Source organism: Mya arenaria, chromosome 14 (genome assembly GCF_026914265.1).
Source record: "Mya arenaria isolate MELC-2E11 chromosome 14, ASM2691426v1".
NCBI lineage: Eukaryota > Metazoa > Mollusca > Bivalvia > Myida > Myidae > Mya > Mya arenaria.
The window spans coordinates 53,527,987-53,547,767 of NC_069135.1; the positions used below are offsets into that span (position 1 = coordinate 53,527,987).

General features: G+C 36.8%; 2 protein-coding genes and 1 pseudogene across 2 annotated transcripts; 1 reads left to right on the forward strand and 2 right to left on the reverse strand.

The window, feature by feature from the left end:
- Nucleotides 1-819: 819 nt before the first annotated feature.
- Nucleotides 820-6,225, forward strand: LOC128216248 (E3 SUMO-protein ligase NSE2-like). The gene is made up of 5 exons (XM_052922818.1): nt 820-826; nt 1,520-1,617; nt 3,328-3,473; nt 4,103-4,309; nt 6,120-6,225. Exons 1-5 carry the CDS (start codon nt 820-822, stop codon nt 6,223-6,225), a joined length of 564 nt encoding a protein of 187 aa, XP_052778778.1.
- Nucleotides 6,226-10,785: 4,560 nt separating this feature from the next.
- Nucleotides 10,786-12,086, reverse strand: LOC128217065 (uncharacterized; annotated as a pseudogene).
- On the reverse strand, nt 10,786-13,535 carry LOC128217063 (E3 ubiquitin-protein ligase TRIM33-like). Its single transcript, XM_052923910.1, has 2 exons — nt 13,025-13,535; nt 10,786-12,730 (listed from the first exon to the last, which is right to left on the reverse strand). The coding sequence occupies exons 1-2, from the start codon at nt 13,336-13,338 to the stop codon at nt 12,337-12,339; spliced, it is 708 nt and encodes a 235-aa protein (XP_052779870.1). The 5' UTR covers nt 13,339-13,535; the 3' UTR covers nt 10,786-12,336.
- Between the last annotated feature and the right edge of the window lie 6,246 nt (nt 13,536-19,781).

Genomic DNA, 19,781 nt, shown 5'->3' on the forward strand with positions numbered 1-19,781 from the left:
ATTTGTGTTGTTATTTTTACCTCAAAAACGTTTATGAAAAAGAAAAAAAAAATGTCAGAATTTATCTTCGTAGACGAGGCAGAAAATTCGTTAAACTCTTTTGAACACAACTATCAAAAGGGAATCGATATGACTGTTCAAGTCACAGTGGCTTGATGACAAAGGCTCATTAAAGTCACAATAAATAATTTTAACTAGCCAAAATTATATTTTATACATACTTGAACATGTATATCACCAAAATAATACATTGCCATAAACATAAAACGAGATTTGACAAAATTCAAAAATACCCTATACTGTAATATGAAACATTATATAATTTTGGCTAGTTGAAATTATTTGTTGTGACTTTAATGAGCCTTTGTCCTCAAGCCACTGTGGTTCAAGTCTGTCTTGATTTCATGGAAAATCAACAAGGTTATTTTACCAACAATGTAACAAACATTTGGGCTTAGCTAAGAATTTCAGCTTATCTTAGAATTTAAGGTGATATGTTTTTCGATATTTTGAACATGTAAGCTGTAATCGGATTTAGCCAACTCTTAAGTTTTGTTGTCTTAACCTGATATCTCGATCTCTTGTGAAACTTGAGCAGGTAAAGTTGTCTCATGCCATCATCATTATCATCATCTCTTGTAATCACATTCATTTAAAATAGGACCCTGTGCACAAAGGTGTACAAGGCATCAGAAATGCTAATTGTAAAGAAATACGAGCAAGTCTTTCCCTAGTGGCGTTCTCACTGGACCTTTTATAATCCTGCTGTTAGGAAAAACACCTTGCCTCAAGTCCTGCTGTTTATAAGTATATCTCTATATGCCAGGTACAAAAAGGTCTAAAACTGCATAGCGTAGTAGTCCACCTAAATGGCCGTCATCGAGTCTTTAGACGATTTTTTTTACAATTGCAGACTTGTGACGTCCACCGTCCCAGCAAAAAGTAGCGAACGGCCTTGCGCAGAGAATCCACGCGGCCACAATTTTGAAATTATCTCCGTTATAAATTCACATTTCTTCAAAAATATTATTGCATACTATTTACCATATATATTTATTTATGTCATTATGCCAAAAAAGCATGTTCAGATATCATAAAACACTTACTGGGTAGATGTGTTGATTGTTTATCAAGTATCCTGACATCTGTAAACCCGGGAAAAATCTGACAGGTTGTGTACATGTATAACAGTATTCGTGACCCAGAATATATTTATGTGAAAATAACGTCCTAATGACAAATTAAATCCAGTTTAGATCATTGTCGGGTATATATCGAACAAGTTTGTCATTATTATTCAACATCGATGCACAACATTACCATATATTCTTTCGCCCGGTGTTAAATTGTAGAGAGTTGTTACGCGTTACAGGGATACATAAAAAATGTCAAAATGATAAAAAAAATAGTATCCCTGATCGCTCATTATTGTAGCTACATAGCGTAGCTGTTAAAGGCAAAAAAATGTATTTACAGATGCAATTCAAAAGGTATTAAACAAATGTGAAATTTATTATAGGTGAAGAAAAAAAGTTTCGAAACATGACCACAAAACTTATTCAATTTGATAACAACATCCAAAACATTAAAAAGGCAATTGAAGAAGTGAAGAATGCTGTACGTATATGTTGATATGTTTATTTCATGACGCAAGTCAGCTATTAGATACAGACCAGTAAAGGAAACGTTGTTGTTGTTTTTAATTGATATTTAAACTATTCTTACAGTTCACTTTGATTAAACGTGTGGGGATTTCAAGCTATTTTGAAAATATGACCCCACTTAAGATATGAAAAAATAATTGTGATTGTGATTATTTTCTGTTGGGAACATATAGACTAGATCTCTTTGGGGACACCGTCAAATGCAATATTAACCCTGAACCTGACTGTTTTGTTTTTTTAATTTAACTATCTTTGTTACCGGTAAAAAAAAACTTCTTAGATATTTCTGGATTTGAAAAAAGTTTTATCAGGGGTCATCCTAGGTTCAAATTTTAGGGAAAAGTGACTTCTCCTTCAGCTCAATTTAGGGAGAAGTGAGTCAACTTCAGGGAGAAGTGTGATTTAGCATTTAGATGTGCCTTCAATACAGGATTTTGAAATAACTTGGTTTTTATTTGGTAAAGAAAATAAAGCATTGTATTTTCTAAATTTTATTACATCCATATATAATATATTGAAAGGCTTATTAAATGATTTGATTTGAGAAATTACAAAGAAAGGATCAAGTATATGCTGTTAAGATATACATTATTCAATATTGTAATTTGAAACATTACATTTATAATGTGTTTTAAATGCAATACCAATAAACATCCAGACAGTTTAAAATATTTAACACAGGAATAACATGCAGTTTAATCATGCATACAGTTTAAACCATGTACAGTTTTCTCACTTTTTCTTTCTTCCACTTTCTCAGGGCCTTGCCAAAGTCAAACAGTTCCATGCTGGGGCCATCCTCAGATATTCTCATCAAACATCCATTGTTTTACTGTTCAACCGTGTGCGCAACCTCGACATTATGCGATTTTGTGTGGAAAAGCCCCTCTCACACTTAACACTACTCATTGGCAACACAGCAACACATTTTAGGAGTTTCACCATGTTGGGGTATTCCCCAAAGTACTTCATGGCAAAAATACTAGCAACAGCAGACAATTGTTCTTTTTTATAGGAACAATTAACAAGATGTTTATACTGACTATATTCAGACACACATTCATGAACACTTCCAAGATGTAAACTGTACTGTTTAAACAAACACAAAAACTCATCCAGTGATTTTTTTTGGAATTATTTTTACCGCCTGTGCCTAGCAAATTGGGAAAAAATGTTGCCTTAATGGGAAAAATACAAAATCAGGCCAAAATATCTAACATAATGGCAAATATACATGTTTTAACTTTTTATGCATTCATTATGCTGTGAAAGAGTAAGTAGTGTCAATATTTTGTATATATTTCAAGGAATTCATTGCTTTTTTAATCATTAACATCATGTACATTTATCAAATTGGGAAAAAATTATAAAATTTTGGGAAAAATGGACAGTTTTTCGCAAGGGGAAACAGCCTTTAGAAGGCAGTAAATTGCACCAAAACAAATCACTGTCATCATTGCCAAACTTGGCCACAGAGTCACATTTTGCTATATTTTCAGGCACAAGAACTTTCATTGCATCAATGACTCTTGAATCCTGAAATCTGCTTTCCAGGTTGTCAATCATCTTATTAACATACAGAGGAGCTACCTTGTCCAAAACGTTATGTTGCTGTTAATAGAATCGCAGATTATGTGCTTTATAAAACTTTACCACCATCTAGGAATTAGATGACGGGGAATGCATGGAAGATGTACTGCATGCCAAGCTGGCAGTGATGAAATCCAATGAACCAAATTTTCAACAACATGAGAAACTGCAACAACTGAATGAGCGAATATTCCGGGCTCTTCATCCTGGTATAACAATGTTTTCTTTAAGACTCATGTTAAAATGCCTTAAATTATGCCAGTCTTCAAATTTATTTATTTTCAAACCAAAAGGTTTACATTTTTTCAATACAATGGGAAACAAGATAAGACTGTAAGATTTGAATTTAAATTACAATTATTTATTAGTCAATTTCCATAAAAGACATACCATTGCGCATTTTTATTGCATCTGGAAGTCTGTGTCTTACCTGCACTGAGTAAAACAGCTCCTTTGCAATAACGTGCCAAACCAGAATATTCCCATTGAAACACGATTATAAATATGCCGGTAGTGTATTGAATTGGCACAGTCAAAATAAGATTTTTTATAAAACTTTTAAAATCTTAAAACAACAGTTCTTGGCAGATTTATTTATGTTGATCTCAGATAACTTCACATTATGGTGATGACATCAGTAAACACTTAACGTTATTTTTGTGTAAAATGTATAATAAACATGTTTATAACGTTAAATTTCTCTTTGACATAGAGTGTAACGTATTTGAGAAAAGGAACATTCACGTGTATGTGGGGAAAATTATCTTCATTTGTTACGATTCATTATGCTATAATAATATGTTATACTTATATCTTCTATTATCCATTTTGTCTGATAAATATACAAGTACTCATATATTAAAACTTTTGTCCCCAAAAATGACCATGCTGGGGACTTGTGAAGATGATGATATCGAAATGACCCAGGAGATCAACACCAAGTGTCCATACACAGGCATGGACATGGTCCACCCAGTACGCAACAAACTGTGCGGTCACAACTATGAGCGAGAGGGGATCATGCAGTATATCAAGCAGCGAATGAATAAGGCCAAGTGAGTTACATGAACCTTTCTTTAGGCCATCCTTTATGTATTTTATTTAGTTTGCAAGGTCAGTGGCCTAAATGTACTATTGAGATACTCTGACTAAATTTTCAGCTCCTTTACTACTCGCCCCAGCTTCGGCGTTGGCGTCCATATAAAGTTTTCGGCCAAGTTGGAATTTTCACTTTTAACTCCATTACCCTTCCTTCAATTCATTCAATACTTAATGCATTTGTTCAGGGACATCACACAATGAAGTTAGATAACTTCATAATTATCCTTAATACAAATTAAAAGAAAATTAAATTATTGACTTTTAAAGGAGCTTAAAGTTAAAGTTTCAGGGCAGGTTGGGATATTTATTACTTACTTCTTTACCCTTCATTCAATTTACTTAATACTTCACACAGTTGTTCAGGACCGTCAAACAATAAAGTAACATAACTCCATATTATCCTTAATACAAGTTATGGCCTCTGATTGACTTAGGAACTTAGGTCAAAATTTAAGGGCAGGTTGGGATATTTGTTAATAACTTTTACAAGTTTGGATTTTAATAAAGAACCTCTATACCCTTCATTCAATTGGCTTAATATTTCGCACAATTATTGATGACCATCTTACTGTTAGGTTACATAACTCCATTTTAACCCTTAATACAAATTATGGCCCTTGACTCTTTTTTTCTTTCTTTTTTATCTTTTGACAGGTTCATTTTTATATACTTAACTTGGTTTACACAAAGGGTAAACTAGTTGTTAGAATGACTCGTGTCATTTTTCGGGGTGGCTGGACTGGAAGGGCGCTTCAAAGTCACCTTACGTAACGGGTAATTTTAGGTAGGTTTGATATAAAGTAACCTAACGTGGTCTTTTGAAAGGGTTTATGGAGACCTTTTATAGAATTGCATTTGAGGCCCCTGGGATCAAGGTCAAAGTCAAAGTTCCTATTATTAGAAAAATGGTTGGTATTGAATAACTTAAGTAAAGGTCGACATATTGCGACCAAACTTGGAATATATATATATATATATATATATATATATATATATAAGAGTTTATAGAGACCTTTCATGAGATTTTGTTTTGGGGCCCGAGAGTTATGGTCAAGGTCAAGGTCATTTTTGCTAAAAATAAAAAGAATCTTACTACTGAATTACTTAAGTAAGGGTTGACAAAGTGTGACCAAACTTGGTATATTGGACAAGTTTATGGAGAGCTTTCTTTGGATTGCCTTTTAGCCCCCTAGGGTCAAGGTCACTGTTAAAAAAATAGATTACTGTTTGGTACTGAATAACTTAAGGAATGGTTGACATACTGTGACCAAACTTGATATGTCGAAAGAGTTTATGGAGGACTTCAATGGGATTGTTTTTAGGGCCCCCAAGGATCAAAGTCACTCACAGTTACAAAAAATAGAAGAAAGCAGTTGAAACTGAATCTCTATGGCCAATCATCAAAACACCCGGTTTTGTCTCAACACGGTTCTTGTTTACGTTTTAATTTTATTTTTTTATTGCTTTTGACAGGCAAATATTAAATCATTATTGTAATCACTTCTATAACAAAGCGGTGTTGTCGAGCACGCTGTCTTAAGACATCTCTTGTTCTCTAACTTCTTTATAGAAAGGTAAGTTCTCTTGCTTGATGTGAAAACATTATACAATCCTTAGACTCATCAGACCACCATTAAATATCATTACTTTGCAGTAAAACAAGAACAACTAGAAAATATGTTTACTCTGGTATTTGAGTTTTATTAGATTGTTTTGAACAATAGAGCAATGAAATATATAAATGTAGTAGCTGTTTCATTTCAGGTGCCCTTTAAGTGGATGTGGAAACGAGAAACCCGTTGAAGAATCGGACCTGGTTGAGAATAAAGAACTGAAAAGATATATAGAGAAAAACAAGAAATCAAAATGAGGATTTTATTGTTAGATTCTTGATATCTTGGAATGCAATGCCACTACATGAGTGTTCATTGTTCTGGTCTATGTTGAAATCATGAATTATGAACATATCCCAAGATCACACAGTATAACTCTTATTAAAAGTGCATTTAGAATATGTTGATACCAAGAATTGGCAATATTCTAAGAGAAATAATTCTTGTGCAAAAATTGATTTATTTATATTGAGTATATTACTCAAGTGCATTTATTTTGGCATTGAGTTATTTGAAGAAAAAAGAGGAGTTAAGATTGAGAAATGACTTGAGTATTTTTGTGTATGTTTTTTTGCCAGAACGTCTACACTTAAAAGTTAAAATTGTGTAAATTGAAATATCTTTAAATGGAATTCTCATAACTTACTCAAGTACATGGCATAGTTTGAAGATTTTTTTTAGTTGAGAATGATAAATGACTGGAGTATTTTTGTGTGTTTTTTTGATGGAACTTAAACACAAGACAAAATAGTGTAAATTGAAATGAACTTTAAAACAGAATGTTCAGAAGTTCAGATAAACTTGAGTGTTGTTATAAAGTTTATTTCTCAAAGTCAAAGGCATAAATATGCATTTTAATTTGTAATAAATGTTATGTTAAAATTGTTTTGGGTTGTTTTTTTCACGCCTGTTGATAAAACGGGACGTACATTAGTTTTACCTTTGGCGTACAGCTGTATCCAGTATGTTGTCCACTAAATAAAGCCTTTGTCCAATCATCATCAAATTTAGTCGGAATGTGTATTGGCATAATATCTCGGACAAGTTTGACGTTCCGAAAGATTGCTCTAGTCACTCGAGAATAACGCCGTTTTATTGAAAGCATTTGCCTTAAATCTTTAATCAGTCTTGTCCGATTAACAATTTTTGAATCCTTTGTCCAATCGTCACCAGTTTTGGTCAGAATGTCTCTGTTAAGTTTGATAACCAACTATTTTCCCTAAGTCATTCCAGAGTGTTGACCCTTGACGTGGTAAAAACTATTTACATTGTCCGCTCTCTAAATTTGACTAAACTTGTAACAACCACCAGACTTGGTGTCTTTAAACTAGGACAGGCGCATTTTTGTGACATTTGGCACTCTGATATTCTCGAGATCATGTGCCGTGAGCGAGACATAGGTATCAACAATGGCAGTTCCGTGTATGTGCTTGCGTCTGTTTCCTACTAAACTTGTCCAGGCTGTATCTTGACCATGCCTTATAGGATTTTCAAAAAAACTTGCCAAGAAGATCGACCATGATGAGATGGCGCGTGGCACATAATACCGAGGTCAGTACCTCAAAGGTCAAGGTCACGATTAGAGTTAAAAGCTTGAAATGATAAATGGAAATAAAAATGTTCCTTGTCCGGTCTGCCTATCAACTAGTTATAGGGTTACCTGAAAACTTGACATGAATGTTCGTCATGCTCCGGCGGTGTGTCGCGCAAAAGACCCAGGTCTAGTTTTCAATATTTATACTGATGTCAGTATTTTGTAAATATTTCTCCTATAATTCTTGTAAAAATGGTAAACAGAGTAATTTCTGAATTTTTGATATATCAAGCTGACATACTATCAAGACTAATATGAAAAAATGCTAGGGACAATCGGAATCGAAAAGTTTCTTTTTTAATTATGATCATTAAGCTTTATGTATTTAAAAGTGTACAGGCTTTTTGAAAAAAAAAAAAACTTAATGGCATATATCCACTGTGGCTCAGCCGGCGTGCGGGATTAATAACATGTCTGTGGCACTTACTACAGTATCATGTTACCTGTGGCACTCACTACAGTGTCATGTTACCTGTGGCACTCACTACAGTACCATGTTGCCTATGGCATTCACTATATTACCATGTTACCTGTGTCATTCACTACAATACCATGTTACCTGTGTCATTCACTACAGTACCATGTTACCTGTGTCATTCACTACAGTATCATGTTACCGGTGTCATTTACTACAGTACCATGTTACCTGTGTCATTCACTACGGTACCTTGTTGCCTGTGTCATTCACTACAGTAAAATGTTGCCTGTGTCACTCACTACAGTATCATGTTTCCTGTGTCTCTCAATACAGTGTAATGTTGTCTGCGTCACCCATTACTTAACCATGTTGCCTGTGTCATTCACTACGTTATCATATTGTATATGCCATTCACTACAGTACCATGTTGCCTGTGTCATTTACTACAGTATCATATTGCCTGTGTCATTCACTACAGTACCATGTTGTCTGTGTCACTTACTACAGTACCATGTTTCCTGTGTCATTCACAACAGTACCATGTTGTCTGTGTCATTCACTACAGTACCATGTTGTCTGTGTCACTCAATACAGTATCAAGTTGCCTGTGTCATTCACTACAGTATCATGTTGCCTATGTCACTCACTACAGTTTCATGTTGCCTGTGTCACTCACTACAGTATCATGTTGCCTTTGTCATTCACTACAGTACTATGTTGCCTGTGTCACTCACTACAGTATCATGTTGCCTGAGTCACTCACTACAGTAGCATGTTGCCTGAGTCACTTACTACAGTATCATGTTGCCTGTGTCACACACTACAGAGTCACCTTGCCTGTTTTACTCACTACAGTACCATGTTGCCTGTGTCACTTACTACAGTATCAAGTTGGTGAGTCTCTCACTGCAGTATTATGTTGCATGTGTCACTCACTACAGTATTATGTTGCCGGTGTCACTACAGTATCAAGTTGTCAGTGTCATTCACTACAATATCATGTTGCCTGTGTTACGCACTACAGTATCATGTTGCCTATGTCATTTACTACAGTATCATGTTGCCTGAGTCACTCACTACAGTATCATGTTGCCTGAGTCACTCAGTACAGTATCATGTTGCCTGAGTCACTCACCACAGTATCATGTTGCCTGTGTCATTCACAACAGTATCATGGTGCCTGAGTCGCCAACTACAGTATCATGTTGCCTGTGTCACTCACTACAGTACCATGTTGCCTGTGTCACTCACAACAGTATCATGTTGCCTGAGTCACCAACTACAGTATCATGTTGTCTGTGTCACCAACTACAGTATCATGTTGCCTCTGTCACTCACTACAGTACCATATTGCCTGTGTAATTCTCTACAGTACCATGTTGCCTAAGTCATTCACTACAGTATCAAGTTGCCTGCGTCACCAACTACAGTATCATGTTGCCTTTGGCACTCACTACAGTATCATGTTGCCTGTGTCATGCACTACAGTATTATGTTGCCTGTGTCATTCACTGCAGTATCATGTTGCCTTTGTCACTCACTACAGTATCGTGTTGTCTGTGTCATTCACTACAGTGTTATGATGCCTGTGTCATTCACCACAATATCGTGTTGTCTGTGTCATTCACTACAGTGTTATGTCGCATGTGTCATCCACTAGAGTATCTTGTTGTCTGTGTCATTCACTACAGTATGGTGCTGTCTGTGTCATTCACTACAGTATCATGTTGCCTTTGACAATCACTACAGTAGCGTGTTACCTGTTTTATTCACTACAGTAGCCTGATGGCCTTGTCATTCACTACAGTACCAAGCTACCTGTGTCACTCACTACAGTATCATGCTGCATGTGTTCATTACTTATGTACCAAGCTGCCTGTGTCACTCACTACAGTATCATGTTGCCTGTGTCATTCACTACAGTATCGTGTTGTCTGTGTCATTCATTACAGTGTTATGTTGCATGTGTCATCCACTAGAATATTGTGTTGTCTGTGTAATTCACTACAGTATCGTGCTGTCTGTGTCATTCACTACAGTATCATGTTGCCTTTGACAATCACTACAGTAGCGTGTTACCTGTTTTATTCACTACAGTAGCCTGATGGCCGTGTCATTCACTACAGTACCAAGCTACCTTTGTCACTCACTACAGTATCATGTTGCATGTGTCCTTTACTTATGTACCAAGCTGCCTGTGTCACTTACTTCAGTATCATGTTGCCTGTGTCCGTTACTAATGTACCATGCTGCCTATGTCGCTCACTAGAGTATCATGTTGCATGTGTCCGTTACTACTGTACCATGCTGCATGTATCGCTCACTAGAGTATCATGTTGCATGTGTCCGTTACTAATGTACCGAGCTGCCTGTGTCACTCACTACAGTATCATGTTGCATGTGTTCGTTACTACTGTACCATGCTGCCTTTGTCGCTTACTATATAACGTGTTGCCTGTGTCCGTTACTACTGTATCATGCTGCCTGTGTCACTAACTACAGTATCGTGTTGCCTGTGTCACTAACTGCAGTATCATTTTGCTTATGTCCGTTACTACAGTACCATGCTGCCTTTTTCTTTCATTATATTATAATGTGGGTATAAGTATATATATATATATTAAGTTTATAAATAATGTGAAAGTTAAAGCTTTGGTTTATCTTTTTTAAGTACATGATATATACTTCAAGAGTTTACACAGCCCGGGGGGGGGGGGGGCATAAGGCTGATCATCAGCTGTCCGACACAGTTTCTCATTATTATCCGGGCTAAGACATTTCAGCCCGACAAAAATAACTCCAGTAGATGTTTTTCATTTCCAGACATTCCCAGAAGCTGATCAATGATTTATTGTAAACTCCATCAAAACCGAAATTTATTTGATTTTAATGAAATGTTTTTGTACAATTTCTAGTCCAAAATGGTGCATTTTGGGCGAATTCTATAACATTTTTCCGCTCATATAGTATTTCTTACAGCAAACAATAACAAATACACATGTTCATTTGTGCCTTCAAATCCAAACGTTTAAACTGTATAATGGATTAAATAATTTTAACGTAGATTCTTTTTCATCTCTTTTTCATCTTTATATACATAAATACACACATGTTATTGTATACATTAATTTCCTGCTTACAACATGTAAGTTCACAGAACAGTCATCGCACAAAATATATATACCATACTTTATTAGTGCCCCAAAATAATGTTTTCCATTTCGTCACAACATTTATACAAGAACAAATGCACCCTGTTGATATGAATTACAAGCATATAACAACTTATACACTTAAACACATATACCATTCAACTTTCAATGTCAACCATACTAGATTAAACAATGTAGGAAACACTCGTACACCTCTACTATTTTTTTTATGCAAACCAGAATCTGATTTCTAATTCAACACAATTTGATAACAGTGATGTCGTCATCTATATTCCCAACAATGAGGCTGGAGGTTTGTTCACTGAACCACACTGAATGAGGTAAACACACGCCATCAGCCTCCCTGGCAACTGTGGCCAGCTTTTGTTTTCCCTCCTTGTCTACCTGCACCACAGTGCTAGAATCAAAACCGCACACAAATACATGGCCACTGGGGCTGACATATATTCCAGATGGAGATTGTAAGTCAGGATCCTCAACTGTGGATACTACTTGACCAGATGTGTCAAGTGTAATTCATTTAGAAGAGTCATAATTTATAACATATAACCACTCTCCACTAGGAGAGACAGCAGAACTGTACAGTGTCCTACCACCAGTCAAGTCTTCATAAATTATCTTAAGGCATGTTCCATCCATAGTGTACAGGTACAGGCCATCAGTGGACCCCACATACAGCTGGCCCTGGTGGTGGGCAATGGAGCAGTATGAATGGGCTGTGGTGAACTTTCTCATTGCTTTTAGTTTCCCTTTGGTCACTGTGAGGAAGTGGATCTCTTTTATAAAAGTGACGTTACTTACAGCTACTGCTAAATCATTGCCTGTGGTGTGACACAAGTGGTAGGGAGAATCAGGCAAATCATAATGATCAATGACCGCATACTGCCTGTTCAGAAGTTTTAATCTTATATTTGCAAAATCAGCAATAACCATCTCTCAACCAGGCAACTCACAGATACCTGCAATATAGCAATTGGTATTGTCCTTCTTTATTCTAACATTATAATGGCTTGAAGTCTTAGCCTTATATACATGAGTGGATGAAACTGTTTTTTTACATTGCCAAGACAGTTTAGGTTTTTCAGAAATGTATAACACTATCATCAGATTTGAACTTCACTTCATCTTTTCCTCGTATGTCTTGCACAAAACGCTTGGCTTCACTCAATTTCAACTGGCATATTCAGAATCCAATGTAAGAATTGGTCTCCTTGTTGTTGCCAGTAATCTGCTGTAGTTGCTCAGTCATGGTCTTGAGTTGGTCATTCATGTGAGCACATGTTTCTAAATCATCTTTAATAGACTTCTCTAAATCTTTCATCATGCTATCCAACTGTTGAACTGTCTTCCTCTCCATCCTGTCTAAGACCTTGTTTATTGTCTTGCGGAGAGCCAGGATTTCAACTAGGATGTTCTTGTAGGAGTCATTCAGTGAAGCTTGGTCTTTCATTATGTCATTCTTGAGCTTATCCAGCCAGCGCCTCATTTTGTCCACTGCTGCTGGCAGCTGCTTGAACTCTTCTGTCTTCAAGAAGCCTCTGGCCAGGTCAGGCAGGTGACTGATGCTGCTACAAAGCCTAGAATACAAGGACTCATTTGATTAATGGCTATCACCATTTCATGAAAGGTACAAAAATGCAGTTCCGCTTTTCAACATATTCATGCAATATTGCATGTTTTTCTACTGTATTGTTTCTTTACTTAATTTATTTCATAGTGACAAGGAAAAGGCATCTGGCTCTACTTATTTGGGATGGGAAAATGTATTAATTTCCCTTAACTTTAAATTTGTCAAACACAGCAAACACAATACATGGTGAAGAAGAGCCAAAACGTGTCAATTTAAATTACCTGTGGTTACACTCTCTCACCTGTGGTTAAGGGCCACACAGACACTGCAGCACAATTCAAGGTGGTCATCACAGTGGACCTCCAGCTCTTTGTCATGCTGGTCACATTTGTCCATGGAGTACCCCACCCACTTCCGAAAGTCCCCACGCCCATGCACAACATGTTTCTTGAAATAATCCCCATGAATACCAACACACTTGTCACACAGATAGTGTTCACACTGTGGACAGAAGTGCTGTGCTTCAGTGTTCAGGTCATTTTCCTCGCACTTGGAGCAACTATAATCGTGAATCAGGTCAGATCCCTTGTAAATAGATGAACCTCTGGAGGCCATGTTTTTTTCTTATAGTGAAATAACTTTTTACTTAAAGTTGAATCTGTGTTAAAACAATCTATACCATTGTAACTATTCCACGATGACGACGATTTTAGTAATCCATTGCTTTAGCTTTAAGTATTACAATTCACATATTTAAAGACCGTCATTGCTGTGACAATTTTAAACTGCGTAACTGATAAGACAATTTTTCCTTTGTATTTCACGTAACCAGGAAGTAGAATTATTCACTGACCTATTTTGCCATAGACCGAAATAAACACATCACAAACACACTGGAGATTAGCCTTTTAAGTAAGAATAGGGAAATCGTTAAGATTGTATTCAAGCAAGTTCATAAATCATACATTTCACAAAACATGAATCTCAAAACTATCTTTCAGATATTTTATTTGATAAAACCTTTGTGGGAAAGCAATGATATTTGAACTACAGAGCTTCTATGTCAAGTTGGTTCATAATTAAATGAGGTGAATCACTTTGCTTATATAACATGCATATGAACTATATCTATCACAGATGTATGGTTCATAAATAAGGTACACATAATGCTTATTTTATATTATACAGATGTTTTTTATCCTCGCTTAAAAGAAAACAGAGCCGAAGAAATAATTAAAGCTATAACTGAGTGGGTAGCTTTTGCTACCCCCCCCCCCAAAAAAAAAACAACCCCAACCCCTTCTTAAATTGTCCAATTTACTTTTTATTTCAATAAAGGAAAAAAAGGTAACAAAATACGCCTCAAATACAACATTTCGGACTAGGAATAGTTTAACTGTGTAGGGGGTGGGGATATCGACAAACCCTTCAGCCTTCATTTTTAATCAAATAGGTTTCGGTTATGCGGTAGGGTCGAAACTCTAGGTTATGCCCATTCTTTAAGCCCACTCTAGTGTCAAATCGTGGATCCGACCCTGGCTTTTATGATCGGGAGCTTTAACTGTAGGTTTGATTAGAAAACACAGTGTGACACGACCAGCATGGCTCAACTCAGCTGTATATAAAGTGGTATAACTTTACAGTAAGTAAAGGCAGAGTTATGGGCCTGGCGATATATGAGGCAATTATCATTTTGAGCATGTTTTCAATGTTTCATTTGAATATTGGACAAGTTAACGGAATGCATGACTGTTGCTATCTATAACATGACAATTAATGATAGCCAGAGTTTAGGGCCTTGTTATACATGTGCATATTGTATCTGGGAAACACCAAGTTTTATTTGAATATCTTGAGCGTTTTCTGAGTAATGGCCAACTTGACATTTTTACTTTTGGAATGGAAACAGATTACGCAATCATATATCAACATAACGCGGCCTGCCAGTCAAACCAGACGATCGATACCAATATGGACAATCAGCGTAAAGAAAAGGCGCGGCTTATCAGAAACCCTGTTAGGGCAGTGGTTAGCGTACTTGCTTCTCACCCGGCTTCGATGCCCGGCTTGGGCACATGGGAGTTTGGTTGGTGGTCACCGCGCCGGACAAATGGTATTTCTCCGGGGTTTCCGGTCCTCCTCCACAAAACCATTATCTCGTGCAGTGTCGTGCCAACGGGAGTGAATAAAAATAAGTTAATCTAACTATCTTTACAATCATTGTAAATAATTCCGTTTTAACTGACTGAAAAAAGCAATTAGTATCATTTACTCTTGTAAGGTGTCAAGGAAAAATATACATTCAGTAAGACTTTCCGCTTGGCTCGATATTTGCGAGTATTTTGTCCGGTCCCTGGAATATTAAGCCAACGGATTTCGACTGAAGTAGAACATCTAGTTTTTATTGACTATAGTTAGCCTAACATTTGCATCGAGAACTGATCGTTTAGATGTGACGTCAATCGAAGAGGATATATAGCATCCCAGATCATTTTGACATGGTAGACAAAGCATCCCAGATTATTTTCAAACTCAAAGCCCAATAACAGTTAGTTAACAATCATTTACATTTAGAAATAATTTAATAATTTGTGAATAACCACCTCTGTTGTGGTGATAAATGTGTGTCCATACTGACGAACATTTATTGGATCTAATGTCCAGGATGGAATGTTTTGACGGCATGACAAAATGATCTGGGATGATTTGTCTAAATTATTTGGGAGGTTTTGTCCACTAAGTCAAATATAGCATTGGAGATTTTGTAAATGGGATGTTTTGTTCGGCTCTTTTCTCAATAAATCAGCTTATTTGTAACCACATAGACATAGCATTGGATAAATTCTGTTGAAACTTTTTTTAACTTGTCTGAAAACAGATACCTTCTAGTTGTTTTAATTTGTATTAAAACTGCAGCGTTTAACTCGGAGAAGTCGTATCAGATCTTGAGTAATTAGCTTTTGATAATCTGCATTGTCTTCGGACATGGATAACCAATGTCGGGACAAAGTATGATGTGCGTAAACTGTTCAGTGAAATGTCCACGTTACTTTTGAATGCAACTTTGGCTGCAATAGCAATGTTTTCCGGAATAAAAAAAACAATTGGGAGACGAGTGACCATCCTCGGGGGATTATGGGAGTCATTCAGTACTCGGGGTCATTGTTGTGTGTAAACTATTCAGGGGACTCTTCGCTTTGCTTTAGAATACATTTCTGGCTGCATAAGCAATGTTATCCGCAAATAAAAAAATGGTATCAGTTGACCAATCTCAGCTGTTCGGTGTTTTATTCAATACTTAAGGTCATTGCTGTGCATAAACTATTCAGGAGTCTGTCCGGATTGCTTTAGAATGCAACGCTGGCTGCATGAGCAATGTACTCCGGAAAAATAAAAATAGGGGTCAGGTGACCATCCTCAGCGTATAAGGGAAGTAATTCAGTTTCCGGGGTCACTGCTGTGCGTGAACTGTTCATGAGATTGTTCGCGTTGCTTTAGAATGCAACTCTGGCTGCATAAGCAATCTAATCCGGAATTAAAAATGGGAGTCTGGTGACCATCCTCAGCGTATTATGGGTGTAATTCAGTATTGGGGTCATTGCAATGCGTAAACTGTTCAGGGGACTGTCCGCGTTCTTTTTGAATGCAACTCTGGCTGCATGAGCAAATTAGACAGAAATAAAACATAATGGGGGTCGGGTGAACATCCTCATCGTGTAAGAGGTATAGTTCAATATTCGGGGCCATTGCTGTGCGTTAGTTAACTGTTCAGGGGAGTGTCCGCGTTGCTTTATAATGCAAATCTGGCTGCATGAGCAATGTAATCTGGAATAAAAATGGGAGTCGGGTGACCGTCCTCAGGGTATAAGGGGGGCTACTGACTTTTCGGGGTCATTGCTGTGCGTAAACTGTTCAGGAGACTGTCCGCGTTGTTTTAGAAAGCAACTCTGGCTGCATGAGCAATATTATCCGGCATTCTAAAGCAACGCGGACAGTCCCAAAAACAGTTTTCGCTCAGATCGACCCCGAATACTGAATTAAACCCCCTAATAGGCTGAGGATATGGTCACCCTACACCCAATTGTTTTTTATTCCGCATTACACTGGTAATACAACCAGCCTTGCATTCGACGCACAGCAATAACCCCGACTACTGAATCACACCCCAAATACGCTGAGGATGGTCACCCGACACCAATTCTTTTTATTCCGGAATACATTGCTCATGCAGCCAGATATGCACTCGAAAGCAACGCAGACAATCCCCTGTTTACACAAATCAATGACCCCGAATACTGAATTACACCCCTTATACGCTGTGGATTGTCACACGACCCCCCTTTTTTCCAGATTCCATTGCTCATGCAGCCAGATTTTCATTCTTTAGCAGAGAGGACATTCCCCTGAACAGTTTACGCAAAGCAATGACCCCTAAAACTGAATTACACCCATAATACACTGAAGATGGTAACCCGACCCAAAAAAAGTTTATTTATTCCGGATTGCATTGCCCATGCAGCTACAGTTGCATTCTAAAGCAACGCGGACAGTTCTCTGAACAGTTTACGCACAGCAATGACCCCCCGAATACTGTATTACACCCCTAATACGCTATGGATGGTCACCCAACCCTTATTTCGTTATTCCGGATTCCATTGCGCAAGCAGCCATAGTTGCATTCTAAAGCAGCGGTACCCGTGTGAACAGTGACAACTTATCCAACCGCCATCTGCACCCATTTTTTATTCCGGATTACACTGCTTATGCACCCATACTTTGCATTCTAAAGCACTGTGTGTAGTCTCCTGAACAGTTTACGCACTGCACTGACAATTAGCATTGATTTGCATCCTAACCTGCTGACCCTGCGTACTCCAACCCCATTTTTATTATGTGTCACACTGATTTTGTATACACATTTGCATCCTGAACACCAAATGCACAGAACTGATAATGAGCACTGATCTGCCCCCTAAACTGCCACCTCCGCTTACGCAGCCCAACTCCATTTTTTTATTCCTGATTAGACTGCTTATGCACCCATAATTATTTTTAAGCACTGTGTGTAGTCTTCTGAACAGTTTACGCACTGCACTGATATGCATCATATCCTGCTGCCTCGCTATTTCAACCCCATATTTGATTTACTCTGGGTAATACTGCTTTTGCACACTCAGTTGCGTCCTAAATCACCGTGGGTAGACATTTGGTTAGAATTGCCGTGTTGTTTTGTGACAATTTATAAAAGGTACAGTATTTGACCTATTTACATCGTTATGAAAATAAACAACAACTCGTGGTATGTTGTGTTATGACAATTAAAAAAGTACAACGTTCTATCTGTGTGCATTATTATGGTTATATCATTGCATATTTGTCGTTCGCAATGAACTATTAGTTCACAGCATTTTGCATTTTTCATTGAAAATCTTGCATGCCGCAATATGATCGGGAGTTATTGTAGTACCGTTTGGTAAGAAGCGCCATGTTTTTGTAAAAATGTACAACATTATTCCTGTTTACCTCCCTTTTATTACAAATACTGCGTTCATTTTTGTTCCGAACGAATCAGAAGGACAGCGCATTTTTATTGAATTTCGTTCACGCTGCAATATGACGGAGAGATATTGCCGTACCGTTTGGTACACCACATGTTTCATTCCAATTCGTACATGTTGCAAAATAAACTATGTATATATAGCTGTAATATTTGGTAAGAAGTGTCTCTTGACAATGTAAAAATTGGTACAAAATTCTACCTGTTAACATCCGAATTATTTCAAAAACGCGTTTATTTTTTCGATCAGAATTAACTCTTAGTACACAGGATTTTTCATTCAGATTAGTGCATGCCGTCATATAACCGGGATATATTACCGTACCGTTTAGTAGGACTGCCGTGTTTTGTGACAATAGAAGAAAGATACAACACTCTACTTCCTTATATCCTTACGGTCACAAAGAAAGCATACCTTTCCGTTCGGAACGAACTATTGGTACCTCATTTTTCATCGTGCATGACACGATATGACCGCGATACATTGCCGTATCATATACGTTGTCGTGATTCATATAAACTGACCTTCGGAGCTCCTCGGCCAATTTATCGACAACAACCTCGGATGTATGCCGGTACATCAATAGTAGTTCGTATTTTTTTTAATTATATTATTAATTAAACGAAGTGTTTTAGCTTGTATTTGTAGATCTAAGTTTAAATTGATTGCCAGTTAAGTGTATTATTGCAAACATAATTAAGATTCCCAAGAGTTAAATCATTAAGTTTAACTGCTAAATTAAAATTACTACGCGATCTACTTGCAGCGTAGTAAAAGTCACCCGATTTCTTACAATGTAAACCGTCCATATACATCCGGGGTTGTTTTTGATAAAATGGGCGAGGAGCTCGGAATGGTAAACTAAAAGTGTATAAAAACAGAATTTGGGTAAAACTGTCTACGGTTTTGAGGTGAACATATTCAATCGTGTTAACACGTTTTATGCATTTACTTTAAAGATTTAGCCGGTTCCGAAGCAATATGAATATGTCGTATAACACTTTTGACAAACATTGACATTTTATTTTCTATACACCAAAGGATTATGTGAAGAGATTGTAATGCATAATGAATAAAAACAAAACGAAATGTACATGTTAAGCTATTGTAACGAAAACAGCCGACATTATACCTACTTTAGACGTTATAACATACATAGCATTGTAAAACATGTCTACTTTAACATAAAAATGTAAAAACACTTTAATAATCTTATGGTCATACATCATTGACTTCATTCATTATATTCGTCAGTTATTATTTACAAGTAATCCAATTAGATACATCTTTCTTAAATCAAGTTAATTCCAATATTGAAAACTGAGTATGTAATTTTATTCAGATGGATTCATTCACCTCGTTTGCGAATTTTTTTTTTTTTCTTTTGTTTCCATATCTCCATTTTTTTATTTCAAAAATCATATTATCTGGAAACCACAATACATTGTTAATAAAGATGCAAATGGTATTTTAACAGATCTCTGATAAAATATTCATTCG